This window comes from Bufo bufo, chromosome 6 (genome assembly GCF_905171765.1).
Source record: "Bufo bufo chromosome 6, aBufBuf1.1, whole genome shotgun sequence".
Lineage (NCBI taxonomy): Eukaryota > Metazoa > Chordata > Amphibia > Anura > Bufonidae > Bufo > Bufo bufo.
The window spans coordinates 401,380,511-401,405,641 of NC_053394.1; the positions used below are offsets into that span (position 1 = coordinate 401,380,511).

The 25,131-nt window shown below is 45.3% G+C and overlaps 1 protein-coding gene across 1 annotated transcript; it reads left to right on the forward strand.

The window, feature by feature from the left end:
- The first annotated feature begins 199 nt into the window (after positions 1-199).
- Positions 200-19,832, forward strand: LOC121005770 (gastrula zinc finger protein XlCGF17.1-like). Its single transcript, XM_040438535.1, has 4 exons — positions 200-239; positions 2,802-2,904; positions 16,037-17,103; positions 19,782-19,832. Exons 3-4 carry the CDS (start codon positions 16,069-16,071, stop codon positions 19,830-19,832), a joined length of 1,086 nt encoding a protein of 361 aa, XP_040294469.1. The 5' UTR covers positions 200-239; positions 2,802-2,904; positions 16,037-16,068.
- Positions 19,833-25,131: the final 5,299 nt, after the last annotated feature.

The following is a 25,131-nucleotide window of genomic DNA, read 5'->3' on the forward strand; positions in this document are numbered from 1 at the left end:
GGACACCAAGATCTGTACAAGGACGTCATGATGGAGGATCACCGGCCCTTCACATCACCAGGTAATAGACATGACTAAATACACATGTCCTCTCATTATCTGTATGTAAGGAATGAATTCAGTCACTGAATGTGTTTCCTACAGTTAAGGAAGAGAGAAGAACACCAGAGAGATGTCCCAGTCCTTTTCTTCCACAGGATGGTTCAAAAGAACATCACAATGTCCCACAGGATGATCAGGTAGATGGAGATGAGGTCTCATAAAATGTTCGCTGTGATCTATAGAAGGATGTGAAGATCTTGTGTTTAGTCTTGTTTTATCCACCAGTATTATATGTTTTATCCTTGTATAATGAGAAAGGTGAAGATGGCAGGATTATAGCTGACCATAGACCTTATGGGGGTATTATCCAATAATATGCCTATATTTAGTTTATTTGCACTGCAATCTGCAACTTTCTCCCGCTCCTGCCAGGTCTAAAAAAGTGTGTGTGGCATGGACGGGGGAGGGTCTGTCAGGCCTGTCTCATTACAAATGAGCAAAGTGTACTTGGCTTGCATGCTGACCTGCATTCCCTGGATTTTATGTGGCTGTCATGGCCCATGAACAGGTAGGAACAAGAGTTAGGGACCACTCATGAGACAACCTTGACGCGGTGAGTGGCTTACTATGCTTTGGCCAAAATATAAACCAATGTCTCATCCAGCATGGAGGGCAGAGTGCTGGATGTAGTGTGCGATCACATTTGCATTTTCCGTTTATATATGTATTTCGCCATAGTGATCTGCACCTGCAGGCAGGTTGTGCTGACCCAACCCCTTATTTTTTTCTTTGTAGCATATATTGGAGGCGTGGCGATCTCCTTTGAGTCAAGCACACCTGACCAGTTAATCTGTCCTTGAGGCTGGTTTTAAAGTCAGTATAAAACTGAGTCTGCTTGTATAGAACCTACCATTAGCCATCTGGCTCCAGGAGAAGTATATGGTGGGTTCAGCATGCATGTTGGTACTTGCATCCCTGGATCCGATGAAAGCTGTAATGGCACCGGACGGGGTTACAAGCAAAGTGTACTTGGCTTGCATGCTGACCTGCATTCCCTGGATTTTATGTGGCTGTCATGGCCCATGAACAGGTAGGAACAAGAGTTAGGGACCACTCATGAGACAACCTTGACGCGGTGAGTGGCTTACTATTCTTTGGCCAAAATATAAACCAATGTCTCATCCAGCATGGAGGGCAGAGTGCTGGATGTAGTGTGCGATCACATTTGCATTTTCCGTTTGTATATGTATTTCGCCATAGTGATCTGCACCTGCAGGCAGGTTGTGCTGACCCAACCCCTTATTTTTTTCTTTGTAGTATATATTGGAGGCGTGGCGATCTCCTTGGAGTCATTGCACACCTGACCAGTTAATCTGTCCTTGAGGCTGGTTTTAAAGTCAGTATAAAACTGAGTCTGCTTATATAGAACCTACCATTAGCCATCTGGCTCCAGGAGAAGTATATGGTGGGTTCAGCATGCATGTTGGTACTTGCATCCCTGGATCCGATGAAAGCTGTAATGGCACCGGACGGGGTTACAAGCAAAGTGTACTTGGCTTGCATGCTGACCTGCATTCCCTGGATTTTATGTGGCTGTCATGGCCCATGAACAGGTAGGAACAAGAGTTAGGGACCACTCATGAGACAACCTTGACGCGGTGAGTGGCTTACTATGCTTTGGCCAAAATATAAACCAATGTCTCATCCAGCATGGAGGGCAGAGTGCTGGATGTAGTGTGCGATCACATTTGCATTTTCCGTTTGTATATGTATTTCGCCATAGTGATCTGCACCTGCAGGCAGGTTGTGCTGACCCAACCCCTTATTTTTTTCTTTGTAGTATATATTGGAGGCGTGGCGATCTCCTTGGAGTCATTGCACACCTGACCAGTTAATCTGTCCTTGAGGCTGGTTTTAAAGTCAGTATAAAACTGAGTCTGCTTATATAGAACCTACCATTAGCCATCTGGCTCCAGGAGAAGTATATGGTGGGTTCAGCATGCATGTTGGTACTTGCATCCCTGGATCCGATGAAAGCTGTAATGGCACCGGACGGGGTTACAAGCAAAGTGTACTTGGCTTGCATGCTGACCTGCATTCCCTGGATTTTATGTGGCTGTCATGGCCCATGAACAGGTAGGAACAAGAGTTAGGGACCACTCATGAGACAACCTTGACGCGGTGAGTGGCTTACTATGCTTTGGCCAAAATATAAACCAATGTCTCATCCAGCATGGAGGGCAGAGTGCTGGATGTAGTGTGCGATCACATTTGCATTTTCCGTTTGTATATGTATTTCGCCATAGTGATCTGCACCTGCAGGCAGGTTGTGCTGACTCAACCCCTTATTTCTGTCTCATTTACTATTTTCTACACCTGGTTTGGGAGTAGAAAATGGTGTAAATGTAAGCCAGCAAAGGAACTGTCTTACATTCAGAAGCGGCGGTGGATCCGCCGAAGTTACGTAGAGGCCAGCACCTATACATAACTCTGGCGGATCCATCACCAGCTATAGGGGATATTAAGACTGGTGTATAAAATGCCGGTCTTAATAAATGACCCCCTATATGTTCTCTGGATATTCTCACTATTTTCTGGTTATGGAGACTGCTGGTTGGAATAAGGAACCAACAGGTTGGATTTATGCTGGAGACCTGCAGATATTTGGGTCAGATAACTCCTGCTGTCTAGTCAATTTTAACAACCTTTTCTGGTCATATAAAACCTTTCACACGACTTCTACAATATTTGTTTTACAGGTTCAGAATCCAGGTGAAGATCTGAACATTGTATATGTTACAGAAACACATGTGAGGGGTGATGAGCAGAGTACAGAGGACATTCCTACAGATAACCGCCCAGGTGAGTAGTAACCACTAAGTAAAGCAATAAAAACCTACATTTGATGTATGTTTAACCTGTTGGGGACACATGACGTACCGGTATGTCATGATGCCCTGGTACTTAAGGACACATGACGTACCGGTACGTCATGTGTATTTACAATCACCGCCCGTGATCTAGGTGCCTGCTGAAATCAATCAGCAGGCACCTTGGCTCAATGCAGGGGGGGGGGGGCGGGGGGGGTTCATTGGCGATCGCAGCAAACCGCAGGTCAATTCAGACCTGCGGTTTGCTGCGTTTCCGGGTTATTCGGGTCTTTGGTGACCTGATAACCCGGAACAGGGTGGTGATCGGTGGTGTGATAATACACCACCAATAACCATCCTGCAATCCTGAGAGGTGATGGTGACATCACCTCTCAGGATCGCTTCTGATTGGCTGCAGGGCGGGCGGGAGGTTTAAACTTACTGCAGCTCTGTGTCCGAAGTCCATGGAGAGAGGAGCCTGCGTCGGATCTGTGCCCAGCAACCCCCATTTCTGCCCAGCAACCCCCTTCTAACCGTCCACAATGCCATCTGGCACTAAAAGGTACATAGGGACAGGTTAGGGAAAGGTTAGGTTAAGCAGGGATATTCAGTGAAAAGTTTAGGAAAAAAAAAAGTTTAACTGTTGAATCAACCTGATTTTTTTATTTTTTTGGCGTGCGCTGACTGTGGCCAGCACTCTTAGCGTCCGGCCACTGTTAGCGCATTGCCGACCCCACCGCTGATCAGCTTCGGACGGCTGATCAGCGAGTTTGAATCTTTTTTTTTGCCTTTTTTTGGGTTTTCACTTCTTTTTTATTTAGTTATTTTTTTTATGTTCGGTTTAGGGCAAAGTCTGCGAACACCCGTGCCCCCACACACACGCACACTAAATTAAGTTTTCCACGCACGCACACACACACACACTGCCCTACGGCCCGCCGGATGTTCCCTATGCCCTATGCCGAGCTTGCCTCCGACTCCGAGAGCCCCAGTGAGGACGAGGATGACCCCACTTTCCTTTTGTCATGCGCCTCTTCCTCATCATCTGGCGATGATGATGAGCCCTCAAGGCGGCAGGGACGCCGCCAGGCGGAGCAAGGGGACCGCCATGCCAGGGACCCTGTGGCCCACACTAGTACGAGCAGCTCTGGGTCTCGTACTAGTTTTCAGGCCCACCAGATAAGTCCACCTGAGCCCCCTACCGGTGAACTTGCATGGTGTACCCCAGAGGATTTTGAGCCCGTGATTCCTGATTTTGTTGGCCAACCAGAAATCCAGATTCCCACAGTGGGCTTCACTGAATATGACTATTTTAGTCTTTTTTTCAGTGACTACTTTGTGAATTTGATGGTGGAGCAAACCAACTTGTACACCCAACAGTTCATTGCTCAACACCCAGGCTCCTTTTTGGCTAGGGCCAGTGGCTGGACTCCGGTCAGTGCAGCCGAGATGAGGACGTTTTGGGGCCTCGTGCTGCACATGGGCCTAGTCAAAAAACCCAGTGTCAGGCATTACTGGAGTGGGGACGTCCTCTACCAGACCCCACTTTACAGTACGGCCATGACACGCTCCAGTTTTGAGGCTATTCGGAAATGCCTGCGTTATGCAGATAATGCAGCATGTCCCCCCCCCCCCCCCCCCCCCCCAAGGTGATCCTGCCTATGACCGCCTGTACAAAATCAGGCCGGTCATCGATCACTTTGGGGCCAAATTTTTGGAGGCCTATGTACCTGAGTCTCTCATTGCTTTCAAGGGGAGACTCATTTTCCGCCAGTATGTTCCCTCTAAGCGGGCGAGGTATTGCGTGAAGCTGTACAAACTTTGTGAGAGTACCTCAGGGTACACTAACAAGTTACGAGGGGCCGTATTCAACCCCCAGAATGTCCCCCCACTCTGGGTGTTAGTGGGAAACTTGTGTGGGACCTTATGCACCCACTTCTAGATAAGGGTTACGTGGATAACTTTTATACTAGTATCCACTTGTTCCTGTGCCTCGCCGCCAGATCCACGTCCGCTTGTGGGACCGTGCGGAAAAATCAACGTGGCCTCCCTACCTACCCCTTCCAGGTACCTATCCCCAGGGGTGAGACCCGTGCTCTTACCAGTGAAAACCTGTTGCTGGTCAAATATAAGGACAAGAGGGATATCCTTGTACTGTCCACAATTCACGGTAACGGCATCACCCCTGTCCCTGTGCGAGGTACCGCGGCAACGGTCCTCAAGCCCGATTGTATCGTCGACTACAATCGGTATATGGGAGGAGTTGATCTCTCTGGTCAAGTCCTCAAGCCATATAACGGCATGCGCAAAACCCGGGCTTAGTACAAAAAATTTGCAGTCTACTTGGTGAAGGTTGCCTTGTACAACTCTTTTGTGCTGTCCCGGAGCCCTGGCAACACAGGGAAATTCCTCCAGTTCTATGAGGCAGTCCTCAAGGCCCTGATCTTTTCTGACCGGGAAAGAGCAGGCCGGAGTACCTCGGGAACTAGAGGTTCCCGGATCGTCCCTGGCCAACACTTTCCAGGTGTGGTCCCCCATACTGGAAAGAAGGGACGGACCCAAAAAAGGTGCAGAGTGTGTCACAGGAGGGGGATACGGAAGGACACCACCACTCAGTGTCACTCAGTGTGACACGTGCCCCGATCATCTGGGCCTCTGCATTATTGGTTGCTTCAGGGAGTACCACACTTCCATGGAGTACAGAATTTATAATCCCCTTCCCCAATTTAATTCCATTTAGCCACTGACAATCGAACAGTGCAAAAAAAGGTATTTTTTAGTCACCTTACATCACAAATAGTGTAATAGCAAGCGATTTTAAAAGTCTTTACTTCCGTTGCTCATCCTGTCCAGACCGTTGACTCATTTGTCCATGGATTTTATCACAGATTTGCCTAATTCTTCAGGAAAAACTGTTATTTTGGTGGTTGTTGATCGCTTTAGTAAGATGGCGCACTTTATAGCATTGCCAGGTCTACTTAATGCTAAAACTCTTGCACAAGTGTTTGTCGATAACATCGTGAAATTACATGGTATTCCTTCTGATAGAGGGACTCAGTTTGTTTCCAAATTCTGGAAAGCGTTCTGTACTCGCCTGGGGTACAATTGTCATTCTCTTCAGTCTTTCATCCTCAGTCGAAAGGACAGACTGAACGCACTAACTAGAATCTGGAGACTTATTCGAGATGTTTTGTCTCAGAGAACCAGGAGAAGTGGTCTTCATTTTTTGGCTTTAGCCGAATTTGCCATAAATAACCATAGACAGGAGTCCACTGATAAGTCGCCGTTGTTTGGGGCATATGGGTTCCAACCGCAATTTGGCACATTTTCTGGTACAGAGACTTCTGGTATACCAGAAGAGGAACAATTTTCCTCTTCTTTGTCATTTATTTGGTGAAAGATTCAAAATAATATGGGCAATAAGTGTAAGCGTATGGCTGACAGGAGACATGAATGGTCCGGACCTGAGAGTGAGTGATTCTGTGTGGCTGTCCACAAGAAACATTAAGTTGAAAGTACCCTCTTGGAAGTTGGGTCCAAGGTTTATTGGTTCATATAAAATCACTGCCATTGTTAACCCAGTTGCCTTTCATCTTAAACTCCCTCAGGCTTTGAAGATTCATAATGTGTTGTATAAGTTGTTGGTCAAGTGATATGTCGAACCTGTTGAACCATCCTCCTTGCCTCCCGCGCCTGTCATGGTGGACGGTAATCTAGAATTTCAAATAGCCAGGATAGTGGACTCCCAAATTCTCTGTAGATCCCTCCAGTATCTTGTTCACTGGAAGGGTTACGGACCAGAGAAGAGGATGTGGGTTCCAGCAGCCGATGTTAATGCTATTCGTCTGGTGCAACATAGAATGTGTCGGCAGATAAGAACCATTTGGCCCATCTAGTCTGCCCAATATACTGAATACTATGAATAGCCCCTGGCCCTATCTTATATGAAGAATGGCCTTATGCGTATCCCATGCATGCTTACACTCCTTCACTGTATTTGCAGCTACCACTTCTGCAGGAAGGCTATTTCATGCATCCACTACTCTCTCAGTAAAATAATACTTCCTGATATTACTTTTAAACCTTTGCCCCTCTAATTGAATACTATGTCCTCTTGTAGCAGTTTCTATCATATCCCCTCTGTCTCGTCTTTCTTCCAAGCTCTACATGTTAAGGTCCTTTAACCTTTCCTGGTAAGTTTTATCCTGCAATCCATGTACCAGTTTAGTAGCTCTTCTCTGAACTCTCTCCAAAGTATCAATATCCTTCTGGAGATATGGTCTCCAGTACTGCGCACAATACTCCAAATGAGGTCTCACTAGTGCTCTGTAGAGCGGCATGAGCGCCTCCCTCTTTCTACTGGTAATACCTCTCCCTATACACCCAAGCATTCTGCTAGCATTTCCTGCTGCTCTATGACATTGTCTGCCTACCTTTAAGTCTTCTGAAATAATGACCCCTAAATCCCTTTCCTCAGATACTGAGGTTAGGACTGTATCACTGATTTTTATATTGCTCTTGGGTTTTTACGCCCCAGGTGCATTATCTTGCACTTATCAACATAAAATTTTAGTTGCCAGATTTTTGACCATTCCTCTAGTTTTCCTAAATCTTTTTCCATTTGGTGTATCCCTCCAGGAACATCAGACCTGTTACAAATCTTTGTGTCATCAGCAAAAAGACACACCTTACCATCGAGGCCTTCTGCAATTTTGCTGATAAAGATATTAAACAATATGGGTCCCAGAACAGATCCCTGAGGTACCTCACTGGTAACAAGACCATGGTCTGAATATACTCCATTGACTACAACCCTCTGTTGTCTGTCCCTCAGCCACTGCCTAATCCAATCAACAATATGGGAGTCCAAGCTCAAAGACTCTAATTTATTGATTAGCCTTCTATGTGGGACAGTATCAAAAGCCTTACTAAAGTCTAGATAAGCGATGTCTACTGCACCTCCGCCATCTATTATTTTAGTCACCCAATCAAAAAAATCTATAATATTAGTTTGACATAATCTCCCTGAAGTAAACCCATGCTGTTTTTCATCTTTCAATCCATGAGATTTTAGATGTTCCACAATCCTCTCCTTAAGTATGGTGTCCATTAATTTCCCCACTATTGATCTCAGGCTTACTGGCCTATTGTTGCCCGATTCCTCCCTACTACCTTTCTTGTGAATGGACACATTTGCTAATTTCCAATTTTTTGGGACGACTCCTGTTACCAGTGATTGGTTGAATAAATCTGTTAATGGTTTTGCTAGTTCACCGCTAAGCTCTTTTAATAGTTTTGGGTGTATCCCATCAGGCCCCTGTGACTTATTTGTATTCATTTTAGACAGCTGACTTAGAACCTCATCCTCTGTAAAGACACATGCATCAAAATATTCATTAGTCTTCCTCCCTAACTGAGGTCCTTTTCCTTCATTTTCCTTTGTAAAAACTGAACAGAAGTATTCATTGAGGCAGTCAGCTAGTTCTTTATCTTCTTCCATATACCTTCCTTCTTTTGTTTTTAATTTGGTAATTCCTTGTTTTAATTTCCTTTTTTCATTTATGTATCTAAAGAATGTCTTATCACCTTTTTTCACTGACTGAGCTAATTTCTCTTTTGCTTGTGCTTTAGAAGCTCTTATAACTTGCTTGGCCTCTCTCTGCCTAATCTTATAAATTTGCCTGTCATCCTCTTTTTTCCCCTCCCCCATGACAGCACCATAGAGAGAGAGAGGGATTCACCCCCAGGGACAGGAAACCTACAGAAATAAAAGGGTGGAGCCTCTCTTCCCATTCAGTGGTTTCCTGTCCCTGGAGTGGGAGACCTACAGTTTTTCCTTTTAGGTCTTACCGTCGGTCTTTTTTCCTAGGAGGTTCCTAGAGTCCATCGCGCTGCTGGGCAGGCTGACAGGACCCTAGGATATGGAGGTGCTCCAGGGGCCCTCTGTATCTTGCGGCAGGCATGCGGGTTACCACTCAGGGAGAGCTCTGCCCCATGGAAAGCGCCAACTGGAGTGGCGGTAAATGTGGTCATCCTTGAAGAAGGGGCTCTGCGACACTGTTTTTCTAAGGGAGCAGGCCGGTGCAGACGCTTCTGGACACGTGGTATCGACGGGCGGTCACTTCCGGTAGGTGATGCGCGTGATGACGCGCTTCCGGTTAATCATATGGACTCCGTCCGGGAGGCAGTGGAACGCATGACGTCCACGTAATGAAATCAGATGGGCGGCGTCTTCCGGGAGCTGGACGCAGGAGCAGGTGCGTCTTGACGTGCTTCCGGTGTGGACGCCGCTCGTGCGATATTTAAGAGGTACAAGCCAGACCGGTCCCTGAGCCTTTACAGGACGGTCTGTGCTTGACTGCATGTATGGGGAACTAAAAGAAAGATCCCCTAGGGAACAAATTTTATCCTCCTTGCCAACTCTACAAAAAGCTGCTGACTTCCTAACAGACACGTCAGTCGATTCTATTAAGCTCGGTGCGCAGTCGCCATCCCTCACCAATTCAGCACGGAGGGCACTTTGGCTTAAAAGTTGGAGTGGGGGGGATATAGCCTCCAAACAAAGGTTATGTAACATCCCCTGCCAGGGAGAATTTTTGTTTGGTCCCTAGCTAGATGACCTTTTAGAGAAAGCAGCTGATAGGAAGAGAAGGTTTCCGGTCCCTAATCCTGCTGCGGTATTTGGTTCCAGGAATAGACAGTCCTTTCGTCCCTATAGGAATAATGCTAGTAGAAGACCAGGCAGAGATCAAGATCAGAGATTCAGATCTAAGAATTTTGGGGGGAAAGGATTCTTATTCGGAAACTCTTCCTCTACTAATAAAAAACAACCCCAACAATGACGCCAGGTTAGAGGTGGGAGGAAGGCTAAAATTCTTCCAGACAGCCTGGGAAAGGGTTGCAGGGCCTTGGGTCTTGGAGATTATTCAGTCAGGTCTGAAACCAGAATTCCTTTCCTTGCCTCCGCAAAGATTCATTATTACAAAGAGCATTTGTGTAAGAGGCTGTTTTCCCATAATAAAGGAAGTTTTAGACCTTATCAAGAAAAATGTCCTGATTCCTGGTCCTCCAGAAGAGCAATCTGAAGGCTATTTCTCCCATCTGTTTCTGGTTCCAAAACTGGATGGTACACACAGGACTATCATCAATCTAAAGGATTTAAACAACATTCTGGTTTTCAAAAAGTTCAAAATGGAAACAATGAGGAATACGATCCAGCTTCTTTTTCCTCATTGTTTCATGGCTGTAATAGACTTAAAAGACGCCTATTTTCATATTCCGTTGCACCAGAAATTTCAAAAATACCTAAGAGTGGCGATCCCGATGGAGGGTCAGATTCAGCAATATCAATTCCAGGCTTTGCCCTTTGGCCTGTCCATGGACCCAAGGATATTCACAAAGGTGGTGGCAGAGATGGTTTCGTTCTTAAGAATCAAAAATGTTTTGATAGTTCCATATCTGGACGATTTTTTGATCATAGCAAATTCCCGGTTGAATTGCGAGAAGAGCGTTCAGATAGTTGTTCAGACCTTTCAAGAACTAGGGTGGATATTAAACTACAAAAAATCCAGATTAAAACCTGTAAAAATGCTGAGGTTCCTAGGCCTAGTTTTGAAATCAAAAACTCGGAAAGTATATCTCCCAGAAGAAAAAATTAAAAAAATTTGGAATCCAATCAAATCCCTTTCTTCCACCTCTCTGACTCTTCGAAAGGCTATGTCGGTCCTGGGGTCTCTAGTTTCCTGCATCCCAGCGGTGGAGTGGGCTCAACTTCATTCCGTCAGTTACAGTCAGAGATCTTGACAGCCTTCAAAAAGCACAAGGGGACATTGGATGTCAGGATGAAAATTTCAAACACGACAAGGAAGAATCTATCATGGTGGCTGGACAGGGACAATTTAGTTCAGGGAGTTCCATGGTCCTATCCAGATCCTATTGTCCTGACCACGGATGCAAGCCCTTGGGGGTGGGGAGCCCATATTCGAGAGTACAATTTTCAGGGTCTATTGTCCCCAAGTCAAAAATCGTTCTCTTCCAATCGGAAAGAATTAGTGGCAGTAAGACTGGCCGTGAAAGCTTCTCAGTCCCTACTAGGCACAGGCCACGTGAGAATTCTTTCAGACAATTAGGCAACCTTGGCATATGTGAACCACCAAGGGGAGACAAGTTCGATAACCCTAGAGTGGGAAGCAAGGAAATTACTGGGGACATTAGAGAAACAAGTCAGCCACGTATCAGCTCTCCACATAAAGGGGAAGGAGAATGTTCAGGCAGACTTTCTCAGCAGGTATCCCTTGAAGCAAGGAGAATGGTCCCTCAACACCTCAGTATTTTCCACGAGCAGAGAGTCTTGGGGCATGCCGGTTATAGATCTTTTCAGTTCAAGCCAGAACACAAAAGTGGAAGTTTTTTGTTCACTAAATCCAAGGGAATCCCCCTATGGGGTGGATGCCTTTCTCCTGAAGTGGAACTTCCCCCTAGCCTATGCCCTTCCCCCCTTCCAATTGATCCCAGCAGTCCGAAAAAGATCAGGAAGGACAGGGCAAGGGTTATCCTCATTGCCCCTTTCTGGCCCAAGAGGGCATGGTTTACTCTGCTCCAGACCATGTCGATATCAGACCCCTGGATTTTACCAGACCTCCCGAATCTGCTGTCCCAGGGTCCGGTTTTTCATCCGGCAGTCAGTGGTCTCCATCTGACTGCTTGGAATTTGAGCGGAACTTATTAATCAAGAAGGGTTTCTCTCAGGAGCTCATTGCGACCTTACTTAAAAGCAGAAGACCTGTAACTGTAACTGAGGAAGGAGTCACTGCCAACTCCGAAACGCGTCTGGTGTACACAGTCTCGAGGAAAGAAAGAAACCGCAGGCTACCATCTGCGCACCGTCTTTGAATCTTCAGAAGCGCTTCCACACAGCGGACAGGAAGAAACATAGGATTTCTTGTGTCTGGATAAAAGACACACAGTAACGCCGAACAACATATTGGGTCCTGACAAACACTTGACCCCGGCACCTAAACCTATTGTTTGCTTTGTCCTGGAGATCTACTCACCAGTATAAATAAGCGGATCCAAAATCAGACCATCGGTGCTGTACCACGTGGGACGCCACGCTAAGCACAAGTGATTGGCCGCTTCATTACATCGAAACTGTGAGTAGTGTGTCCATACACAGTACAGTCTAGCAGCAGATTCATTGTTATATGCTGTGAAGATCTAATACTACAAAGACTCTGCATGTACCTGCAATTATCGGCTTAGCCTGAACTCTTATTAACAAGAGAGACATTGCGCATTAGACCTGCGCACCTGAACTGTTTCCTAGAAAGACCGTCTATATAAACCTGCTACAATCAGCTAACATTATTATCCATCAGTGTTATTGTTGTATCCTACGATACCACCATCTTATGGTTTTATATGTCTTTTAATGTGCATGTTTTAATGATTGATTTTTGAGGATCCTCACCTTATTATATTGAGTTGCTAATAAATAGCTTATTCACTTACTGGCTGGTCTCCATTGTGATTCTAGTTGTCGGTGTGCCCCTCTCATCCATTTATTTCTGTTACTATTTCTATCTACGCTAGAAGCTGGAAGAAATTTATAGAATTTAGTAATCTCAACCCAAAGCATTTACCCTTATCTGTCCCTATTTCCCAGGTCCTGGAATTTCTACAGAAGGGTCTTTCTTTAGGTCTCTGCCCTGTCAGTACTATTCGAGCAAAACTTTGCTTCGAATCCGTGGATCATTGATAGGATGACACCAGTCTTATCCCCCAGGGTTCCCCCGTGGGATCTTAATCTCGTGCTAAATTCCTTAACCAGAACACCCTTTGAACCCATTGATTCTACAGGCATAAAACTTCTTACTTACAAGCTAGTTTTATTGGTAGCCCTCACCACTGCCAGAAGAATAAGCGAGTTGCAGGCCATTTCCATCAATCCCCCTTTAACTAGGATTCTGGATGATAGAGTTATAATTCTACCTGATCCGGCCTTTTTACCCAAAGTGTCATCTAAATTCCATAGGTCCCAAGAAATAATTCTTCCTTCCTTTTTGTGACCAAAAATTCTGGGGAAGTGGCATTTCATACCTTAGATGTACGGAGATGCTTATTACAGTATCTAAAAGTTACGGAAGAATGGAGAAAGTCTTCTGCTTTATTCATTCTCTTTTCAGGATCGAATAAAGGGAAGAAGGCTACCAAAAGTACCCTGTCTAGGTGGCTTAGACTGGGCATTATACAATCCTACTTTGAGGAAGGCCTGTCTCCTCCAGTCTCGGTGAGGGCTCACTCTACTCGCTCGGTTTCCACTTCTTGAGCGGAAAGGTCGGGGGCTTCTATTGAGCAAATTTGTAAGGCGGCCACGTGGTCTTCACCTTCTACCTTTTTCCGTCACTACCGTTTGGATCTGCACTCTTCCTCTGATCTTTCTTTCGGTAGAAAGGTTTTACAAGCGGTGGTCCCTCCCTAGGAAGGGTTCTTTCCTCTGTAATTCTCTCTATGGTGCTGTCGAGGGGAGGGGAAAAATGATGATTACACTTACCGGTAATCAGATTTTCCAGACACCACGACAGCACCCTTCCTAATTCCCTCCCTTGGTGATGGTTTCTGTATTTCACATGGAGTAACAAAAAAATTAAAAAAATACATTTTTATATCTGTATTGTTTATGTGATTTATATGCTGGTTCGGCTCAGAATGATTAATGGTGTAGGAGTCCCTCTCTTGCTCTGTAATCCACTGAATGGGAAGAGAGGCTCCACCCTTTTATTTCTGTAGGTTTCCTTTCCCTGGGGGTGGATCCCTCTCTCTCTATGGTGCTGTCGTGGAGTCTGGAAAATCCGATTACCGGTAAGTGTAATCATCATCATTTTTTTTTTTTTATAATTACTAAATGCTATCTTTTTGTTTTGAATGATTTTGGCCACTTCTGCTGAATACCACAGTGGTCTCTTCCTTTTTTTGCTTTTACTGACAAGCCTAATGCAATTATCTGTTGCCTTCAATAATGCCAATTTTAAGTAGTCCCATTTCTCCTGGTCTCCATTGAAACTGTTCCAGTCTGATAGGGACTCGTATACCACTAATCTGATTTTAGAAAAGTCTGTTTTTCCAAAATCTAAAACTTTTGTTTGTGTGGTGTGACTCAGTCACTGTACTTATAGTAAACCACACTGACTGGTGATCACTAGATCTCAAGCTTTCCCCTACAGTAATATCAGATACCAAATTCCCATTTGTGAATACTAAATCTAAAATGGCCTCCTTCCGGGTTGGCTCCTCAACTACTTGCTGTAGAGATAATCCCAGTAGAGAATTTAGAATATCTGTACTCCTGGCAGAACTAGCTATTTTGGTTTTCCAGTTTACATCAGGAAGATTAAAGTCTCCCGTAATGATAACTTCCCCTTTCAATGTCATTTTAGCTATTTCCTCAACTAGTAGATCATCTAATTCTTTGATTTGGCCAGGTGGTCTATATATCACACCTACACGAGTTACCTTATGATTATCAAGCTGCAACGTAACCCAAACTGACTCTAAATTGGTCTCGCTAACTTGTATTAGATTAGATTTTATGCTATCTTTCCCTCCCCCTTTCTTGCCTTCTCTGTCTGTCTTATATAGAGAGAACCCTGGTATTGTTATATCCCAGTCATTACTCTCATTGAACCATGTCTCAGTAGCAACCACCAAAGCAAGCATGTATAATTTGCCAGTTGTGGCCAATAAATCCTGGACAAGGCAACTGTAACGGGGTGCCGAAGGCACACTCTGTCTCCCATCAGCCGCAGACCTGGTGCTTAGCTTCGGGAGCGAGGATCTGTGTTTGACCTCGTTCCCAGGGCGGCTCTGCTAGCTGGGAGGCTCCCTGCTCCTAGGTCTGTCTTGAGCGCCGAGCTGATCACTCGGTGCTCGACTGGTCGGTCATGTGACGCTGGCCACATCACATGACCCTCACTCCCCACTATAAATACAAGCAGCCTGCTGTCCACAGATTGTCTGTTAATTTAGGTTTCTGGCATTTGTTGGATACCTGTATACTTACCTGATCCTGTTCCCTGACGATCCTTTGCCTGCTCCTCCTGTACTGCGCATCCCTCCTGGTATTTTGACCTCGGCTTCCACCTGACTATTCTTTGCGGACTCCTTTGGTACTTCTCGACTCTCCTGGTATTTATGACCCCGGCTTCTCCTGACCATTCTTTGCTTATCCCTCTGTACTGCGTTGTCCTCTTGGTTTTTACCCGGTCCGTTCACTATCCGTTATTTGTCTTGTCTGTCCTTCCCGCACGTATCCTAAGTTAGGGACTGCCGTCCAGTTGTCCCCCGTCATCAGGACTCGTGAGGCAAGTAGGCAGGGCCAGGGGTGAGGGTGGAGCGCAGTGGTCACTATCCTCCCCCCTGTGTGTGTGTGTACGTGACCGTTACAGAAACTATCTTTGCTAGTCTGTGCCTGTATTGTCTGACTAAAATACTGTCTGAAAGGGTCCAGGTTCACAATAGTTATTTTCTAATATAACTTCTGACCACAAATGGTAGCACTACATGACATCCCACAGTGTTGGTCAGAAGGCTGAGTTTATCACATGTTCTTCTAAATCCTATACACTTTGATTAAACATTCCTTGGAAGATTGTAATGGCAGATCAAACCTCAGAGCAAGCTAAAAAGTTACAAAGTCTACCACTGAACACTAGACCCTGCCTGTCTGTCAATAACATTATCAATATATCCTGGCCCAATAGATTTACTATAGAATACATCAGAACGTGGCAAAATTATAATGTAAATCTATGTCAGCTCATAGCCATGACTTCATTGTAAGTGACCATACTACTTCTCCCCTTTGCCCTCATTTAGCTGTAAGGGAGTGTGTGAGACAGAAACCACTGACCATTTTACTTAGACAAGATTAGTGATAAACTGACTGAAATGTGCACTATTGAAGATACTGGCATCAAGACAGAAGTGGAAAATTACAAGAGAACAGCCTAACATTATAAACTACTGGTGCTTGCCACGAAGTCTACTGTTAGATTGTGATCTGTTATACAAAACACTGACAGTCATTTACGAATTGAATAAATGATAATACTTTTTTTTCTTGGCAGCTGACTATATCAGGAGCTCAAAGGGACTTCCGATGCCTAAAGATTTCAAAACAAATGATCATGCTCTGGTACAAGATGCTTATGAAGTATATGTCATTATCCCAGATACACCCTCAGCCTTGCAAAGCAACAGTCAATCATCTGATCTTTTTCAACGTGTCCTAAATTTTGATTCATCACAGACTGTGAAGCAAAACAAAGAACACATAAGGGGTGAACATCTAATAACTGACACAAGAGAGAAACCGTTTTCATGTTTAGAATGTGGGAAACGGTTTACCAAAAAATCAAGTCTTATTGCACATCATAGAATTCATACAGGGGAGAAATCATTTTCATGTTCGGAATGTGGGAAATCTTTTAACCAGAAATCAAATCTTGTTAAACATCAGAGAATTCACACAAGGGAGAAGCCATTTTCATGTTCAGAGTGTGAAAAATGTTTTATCCAAAAATCAGATCTTGTTAAACATCAGAGAATTCACACAAGGGAAAAGCCATTTTCATGTTCAGAATGTGGGAAATGTTTTAGTGATAAATCTAGTTTTATTTCACATGAGAAAACTCACACAGGTGAGAAGCCATTTTCATGTTCAGAATGCGAGAAAAGGTTTAGCAACAAAGCAAGTCTTATTGCACATGAGAGAATTCACACAGGGGAAAAACCATTTTCATGTTCTGAATGTGGGAAATGTTTTATCCAGAAATCAGTTCTTGTTAAACATCAGAGAAGTCACACGGGGGAGAAGCCATTTTCATGTTCAGAATGTGGGAAATGTTGTATGCAGAAATCAGATCTTGTTAAACATCAGCGAATTCACACGGGGGAGAAGCTATTTTCATGTTCAGAATGTGGGAAATGTTTTAGCGATACATCAAGACTCGTTATGCATGAGAAAATTCACATAGGGGAAAAACCATTTTCATGTTTAGAATGTGGAAAATGTTTTATCCACAAATCATATCTTGTTAAACATCAACGAATTCACACTGGGGAGAAGCCATTTTTATGTTCAGAATGTGGAAAATATTTTAACCAGAAATCAAATCTTGTTAAACATCAGAGAGTTCACACAGGGAATCGTTAATTTCTAACAATAATTTGTTTTCCCTTAGTCCTGACAGCAGCACAGATGGGGTTAACCACACCCCAAGAACTAGTAGGACCGGCGGAATTTTAATGAGCCCAAGTAATAAACTTAAACCTCCCCTATAAAGGAGGGAATCACCTCCAGCCCATTGTGTTATAGCAAGAAAAAAACTAGTCTTACTAGGGTGGGAAATTTGTGAGCTGCTGTTAGGACTAAGGGAAAACTAATTATCGTTAGAAATTAATGATTCCCTCACGTCTTACCAGCAGCACAGATGGGGAGATAGCAAGAAGAACCCCTAGGGAGGGCCATCATGCCTGGCAGAACTAAGTATAGTCTGCCCAAAGGCTGAGTGCTCAGCTAATCTGGCATCTAGTCTATAATGGGAGATGAATGTTGATTCAGAGCTCCAGGAGGCAGATTTGCAAATCATGTCCAGCGGAAGAAGACTCCTCTCTGCAAAAGAAGTAGCTACAGCCCTTATAGAATGGGCTTTTACAAACCCCAGAGGGTCTAGAGATTGGGAAACAAAGGATTCCCTAATAGCCTCCTTAATCCATCGACTGATAGATGGTTTAGATGCCTTGCGGCCTTTAAACTTACCGGCAAACAGGATTAGAAGATTTTCATCTTTCCTGAACTCCTTTGATCTATCCACATAGATCTGGAGGCATCTCGAGACATCCAAAGGATGTATAGCAGGTTCCTCAGAGGAGGTAGAAGATCTAGAAAGAACCGGGAGGGATATCACCTGGTTGATATTCTGGAAAGAAGGAACCTTAGGCCTAAAGTACAGGAGAAATCTTAAAAGGACCCGGTCTTGCAAAAAAATGGTGAGAGAGCTTGAAGCTCAGAGACCCTCTTGGCTGAAGTCACTGCAAGGAGAAACACAAGTTTCCATGTGACAAACTTGAAATCTACCTCCTCCAAAGGCTCAAAGGGGGGAGATGCTAACCCCCTGAGAACTACTGATAAATCCCACTGAGGAATAGGTTTCAGTACTGTAGGTTTTAATCTTTCAGCCCCTTTAAGGAACCGTTTGATGAGCGGGTCCTGAGAAAAAGACTTGTTGAGGCAAGCTGAAATGGCTGACACTTGAACCCTCAAGGTAAATTGAGCAAGGCCTTTGTCAAGGCCATCTTGCAGAAACTGAAGAATGATGGGGAGGGGCGGATCTGCAGACGCTACATCCTTTGAGGAACACCAAGAAGAGAATATCCTCATAATCAGTGAGTAGGCTCTCTTAGTAGAGTCTGCTCTTGAATGAGACAGCGTTCTCAGGACCGACTCTGAAAGCCCTTCTATTCTGGGAAGGGATTGATAAACCTCCAGGCTGTCAGGTTGAACCTGTGCAGATCTGAGCAGAGGTGAGTGTCCCATGACACCAGGGTCTGCTGAGGGGGGAGCCTCCAAAATTGCCCTTGACTCATTTGGGTGAGCTGGGTAAACCAGGATCTCTTCAGCCAAAACGGTATGATGGCTATCACCGAGGCCTGATCCTGATGGATTTTCATCAATACTCTCAAAATCATGGAAAACGGAGGGAAGATGTAAGCCAGCCTGAACCTCCAGGATATTGACAGAGCATCTATCGCCAGGGGGTTGTCCTCCCTGTAAAGGGAGCAAAACCTCTCCACCTTGGAGTTGAATCTTGTTGCCATCTAGATACCGTCTAGATGAGCGCCCCAACCTACTTGGGACGCATCTGTTGTCAATATGACCCAGGTTGGCTGGGTCATAGACTTTCTGTCTAAAATATGGCTCCACCATCTGAGGGAATGCCGAGTTCGCCAAGACAGGGAGCACAGGGAGTTTAGCCGGGCGGGGCTACCATTCCATTTGGAGAGGACCTCCGATTGCAACGGCCGGAGGTGCCATAAAGCCCAAGGGACTGCTTCCGCAGACGCTGACATGAGCCCCAACATCTTCATGAGAGTCCGAATTGGGACTCGCCAAGGCATGGATAGGAATTCTGCCGTGTTCTGTATTCGGGATTTTCTTTCTGGAGTCAACCTGAGAGACATCCCAATGGAGTCAATTATGAAGCCTAAATATCTTATTGAAGTCGACTGGCTCACGTTCGACTTCTGCCAGTTGATGATCCACCCCAGGCGGAACAGAAAGGAAATCGCTACATGAAAATGGTGGGTCATGACCACAAAGGAAGAGACTTTTAAAAGCCAATCGTCCAGATAAGGAATGATGGTCAGTCCTTGGAGTCTTAGAGCTGCCACTACAGAAACTACCACCTTGGTAAAAGTGTGAGAGGCAGAAGAAATGCCGAAGGGAAGGGCAATGAACTGAAGGTGTCTGCTGACACCTGGATCGCGATCCTGAGATATTTCCTGGATGCAGGATGAATCGGGATATGCAAATACGCATCCTTGAGGTCCGGGGTTGCCATCACATCTCCAGGATTGAGAACGTGAACCACTGACCTGATGGTCTCCATACGGAACCATATTTTCCTTATGTAACGATTGAAGAATCTCAAATCGATAATCATCCGAAGATCCCCTGACGCCTTGGGAACCAGAAATACTGGTGAGTAAATCCCTAAGCCTCGTTCCCCTGCCGGAACCTCCTCCAGAGCCCCCTTGTGGATGTAATCCTGAATGTAAGCCCCCAGAACCGACTGCCTTTGCGGCCTGTAGAAGTTTGGTTCTGATGAATCTATCCGGAGGAAGAGAAAGAAGATTGATTGAGTATCCCTCCGAGATGACATTCAGGACCCAGGGATACAAAATCTCTTGGATCCAGATGTCCTTGAAGTGGGAGAGATGACCTCCGACGGGGCAGGGGAGTGGGGAAGTCTTCTGGCAGGACGGCAGGAGTAACGGGAGTCATACAAGAGCCTCACGAGAGCGCCTCGAACCTCTTCGCTGCGCTCCCCAGTCCCTCCGGGCTCATGACTGCTGGTCAGACCTACCACCACGGTTTTGTCTGCCCCGCCCCCGAAAGGACTTTTGGGGAAGACTCTTCCCCTTTTTATCTGACAGGCCTTCCATAATCGGATCCAACTCTGAGCCGAACAAACGGTTAGGCTCAAAGGGAAGGCTACATAAATTATATTTAGAGGAATTGTCAGCGACCCAAGGCTTAAGCCACAAAGGCCTGCGGGCCGCTGACACCAGGGCCATGGTTTTGGCTGCCAACTTCAGCTGTTGTTGCGCTGTATCAGACAGGAAATCGTCCCAAGACACCTTCTTATCCAGATCCATCTGGATCTGGTTTAATCGAGACCGGAGGAAGGTAGAAACTTCGGTAGCGGCGATGGCCGTAGACGCGGAAGCTGCAGCTGCCGAATAACCTCTCCTAAGTGTGCACTCTGCTCTCCTGTCAAGGGGATACTGCAGACTCGACCCATCATCCGCAGGAACCACAGTGCGCTTGGACAGTTTGGCAATAGCCATGTCCACCTTGGGAATGGAACCCCATGATTCCACCAAGGGTTTAGCCATCGGAAACATGGTTCTGAATCTTTTGGTTAGAATCTGACCTTTTTCGGGTTTCTTCCACTCTGTGCGCATAACAGAGAGGAGGATCTCATCCGCTTTGAAGACACTAAGTACCCGACTAGCGGGATCAGAGGGCTCCCCCAGGTCAACATCATGGTCCCCCGACCTGATGGACTTAAGTAACTTTTGCGTCTTATTAGGAGGAAAGAAGCATAAAGTAAGCTCCTCCTCATCCGAGGAGGAGGAACCCAAGGAGACCACGGAAGGTCTCTCTACTGGAGCCGAAGACTCCATAGGAGTCTGAGTAGGAAGCCTCTCATCCAGCAGGCTTATAACCCCTTTGATGGATTCATCAACATATGTCTTCACCCACTGATACATATCCTGCATCGTAAGTTCGGTGGAAGGTTGGACCCTAGGATGGCAGCCGTCACACCTGGAGTAGGGACAGCTATCCTCCAAAAGCGCGCTGCAATCATAGGACGATAAATGTTTCCGCTTGGAACCCGTCTTTCTGCCATTCGAATCCCGTGGAGACGACATCACTGCGGGAAAAAAAGGACAAATAAAACATTTGTAAACAGCCAATAAATGTTTCAGAGAAAGGTAAAAATGGTCTAGCGCTTTGGATTCACTAGTTCATATGGAGGAGTTAGGCGCTGTGGACTCAGGATCTGCTGCGGCCTTCTGGGGGATTTGGGACCCATGGAATCAGTTTCGCACCTCCACTTCTTTTCATGATTGGTTGACAACAGGTATTATCCCGGGTAATAGCTCCTAAATACTACACTAAACAGAATCTTCTATCCTATACACCTCCCCCCCCCCCCTTCCTTCCTTCTGGTTATGTCTTGTCTTGGTCTGTCATGTCTTGTGATGTCTCTCCTTGTCCTATGTGGTTGTTAGTCTGGAATATGGAGAATATATACCACGGGTGCTTTTGGATTTATTTCCAGAAGTCCCCATGGGCTTGTTACTTGAAAATAATGTTCTGTAATGCTAATCATAGAATGTACTACTACCTCAGACTTATTTGTATAACCAGTCTTCAACCTTTGTAATTTTCATGTTTTTGTATACATATTGGATATATTTATACATTACTCATTTATACGCTTTAATAAAATAATGATTGAACCGCAGAGAAAGGTAAAAGAAAGGCAGACTGGTGGAAGTTGAAAATGAGGACCAGAAATAAGACACCAATAAGTGGAGGAACACCAGCTTATAGGACTCTGGGAGCTAGCTTAAAAAGCATGTGCAGCCAGAGACCGACCTGGTGCACAGTGCTTCCTTAAATAGGGGAGGGGATGGGCTCAGAACAGAGTCCCCGCCCCCAGAGGAGAAAACACATATCAGCAAATAAAAAGTCCCCCCCCCCCCCCCCCCCAGGAAGGAATAAAATAAATCCTCCAACCGGAGGAAAAATCACGAATTATATATTGAAAAAATCGCAAAAGGATGCGAAATCGCGTCGCAAGGAAAAACTCCGGAAGCGACGTCAGATTCCAACATCCCTTCCGGAAGATGAGGACTGAGGACGCCGAAAAACGCACTGCAGCGAAGCGCCGCTGCGCTGTGCCGGCAGCAGGTAAGCTGCCGGACAAGCAATCTAGAAAAAGCTAAGGCACAGCCCGCAGATAAAATGAAAAAAGATCCCCCCCTAAAGAGAGGGGGAATCACCTCCCAGTCCACCTGTCCGGAGGACAGAAAAAACCACAATGGGCTGGAGGTGATTCCCTCCTTTATAGGGGAGGTTTAAGTTTTTAATTAAGTTTATTACTTGGGCTCATTAAAATTCCGCCGGTCCTACCAGTCCACGGGAGGTTGTTAACCCCATCTGTGCTGCTGGTAGGATGTAAGGGAAGAAGCAATTTTCATGTTCTGAATGTGAAAAATGTTTTATCCAGAAATTAGATCTTGTTAAACATCAACAAATTCACACAGGGGAGAAGCCATTTTCATGTTCAGACTTGGAAAAGTTGTAGCTTTAAACTAGAACTTGTTGGACATCTGAGAATTCACAGGGGGAGAAGCCATATTTATGTTCAGAATGTGGGAAATGTTTTTATCGGAAATTAGATCTCACCTTCAGAGAATTCATACAGGGCAGAAGCCATAATAATGTAGGAAATGTTTTAGCTACAAATAGCTTTGTTGTAAACATCAATGAATTTACACTTAGAAGTATATGTATTACAGTCAAAGTAGAGCATTAAATTATTAAAAATGTCAACAACAAGCATCTGTTATCCAAAAAAAACTAATAGAATAAGGAAAACACAACTGTAAATGAATCGTTCAAACAATATTTCTCATGGCTATACAATGAATGGCCACTTCGTTATAGACGCTTATCTAGCAAATTTTTGGAGCTCCTTCACTTTTAGAACTGAAGCAATTTATCGTGGCATAGATTCCACTAGGTGTTGAAATCATTATGCAGGAATATTGGCCCATGTGGACAATATATTATATATGATAAGGTCGGTCCTGGGTGCCCGGAGGTGTGACAGGTCCCAGAAGGTCTGAAAGATTATCTATGCATTAGTGATCTGACAGCCTCTTTTGGTTTCACTTTGTCTGTGTGTTGCTGGTACCTCCTGTTCAGGTGTGGATCATGTGACCTCTACCACACCCTATTTAGTCAGACTTTTCCCATCACTCCTTGCTTAGGATAGCTTTATTTGGTCTTGGAAGAGCTGGAGTGTGGTTCGTGCTGAAGTCCTGTTCATCCTTCATCCCCTGAAGTTAAGTGTTCCGCCTGTCGTGTTTTGTATCCCCCCCCCCGGTTGTTTACTAGGCCTCAGTGACACGCTAGTTCCTTCACCAGGGAAGGAACAGGTGGTCTCTGCCTGTCATTATCTTTAGGGCATCTGAGGGTCACCAGGGTTTTCTAGGTTCCCGTGTATGGGTATCTCTACAATTGAGAGGTGCCCATACGGATAGGAGTTAGGGCCGGGAGCAGGGTTTTATAGGTGGTGACCCTTTTCCTTCCCTAGCGGTGAGGCCTAGTGTCTTTCCCCTTCCTTCTTGATTGTCTTTTGGTGTTCTCCCCTACTACATCCGTGACAGGTGGGGCAACAGAAATCAAGAGCAGAGGCCATGATCTTTCTTGCCCAGTGTTTTCTTGGAGATGGTTTTCTGTGCCGCAGGGGGTGCGGTGACAGATCAAGTTGTCCTCTGCCAGTTTCCAAAACTTAATTTGTGTAAAAATAAACTAAGCTTGGATTGGGGAGGGTTTTTTCACACTCCTCTGGCTGAGGCCGATAAATAGATCTGGCCTTGCTGGTGGTGCCTCATCTTGCCACTGTTGTTGCCTGCCTCCATCATACCACTGCTGCAGCTTGCAAACCATCATGTTCTGTACGGCTGCTGCCATCATCAGGCCACTGCTTTGACCTGCCAACTATCATGTTCTGTGTGGCTACTGCTGTCTCCACCATGCCACTGCCTCCTTCATCTGGCGACTTGCCAACCATTATGTTCTGTATGGATGCTGCTACTGCCTCTATCATGCCACTGCCACCATTATGCTACTGCTGCAACCTGTCAACCATCATGTTCTGTATGGCTGCTGCTGTCTCCATCATGCCACTGCTGTGTCCTGCCGACCATCATCTACCATAAGGCTGCTGCAGCTGCTGCCTCCCTGCCAACATTGCTGCTGCTGCAGTTGCTCCTCGCTGCTAATTTCCTACTGCCACCAGCATTTACACAAAGCATCTGCCACTACTACTCTTACTACTACTATTGTAGTGCCCTGGAGCAGGAGTACTTTGAATTCTGGACATTTGACTATTTCCCCTATGCTAAGTTAAAAACGTCTTATTTTATTTCACTTGTAAGGGTTAAGGTGCACTGTTTAATACTGTGTAACTGCATTTAGTATGTATGTTGTGATATATATCCTGTTTATTTGCGCTGTATTTGTGAAGCTCTGTGGAAAGGGTTAATGAATACTGAGAGAATTTGGGGACTTTAAATGAGAAGCTGGTGATTTTCCACAGCTGCCATCGAGTTTAAAGAAGAACCTGTTTTGGAGGGAAAAACCCAGACGTTGTTTACCACCAAAACCAGACAGACTGACCTTTTGAATGTCTGGTTTTAGCTCTGTTGTTTTTGTCTGGAAAACCTGCTGCGTCATTGCCATTGAGTATCTTTGAAGCTCTAATGTAAGTCTATGAGAGACGGAAAGTGTTACATTGTATCTGTTTGTGCTGAGCATCTCCACTCCACTTCTCCCACTAGAAGGTTCCAGTCTAGCTAGACATGGTATATAAGGAGAGCAGTCAGAACCTCTAGTGTGCTGCTGCTAGGGAACAGTGCTTGGAGGGGAGACTTATGACAGACAGGGACAGCTAGCTCAGGTCTTTCCTCAGCATCAAACCCTTCTTCTGCCCTGGAGGAGACTGGAGAAGCCAGCCCAGCCTTGCCGGTATTGTTTTGTACCTGAATTGCTCCAGTAAAGAAGCACACTGGTTACTGCAGACCCTGAATCTCTGGACTTATTTCCCATTGGGGTGCACCACGCCTTACCATCCCT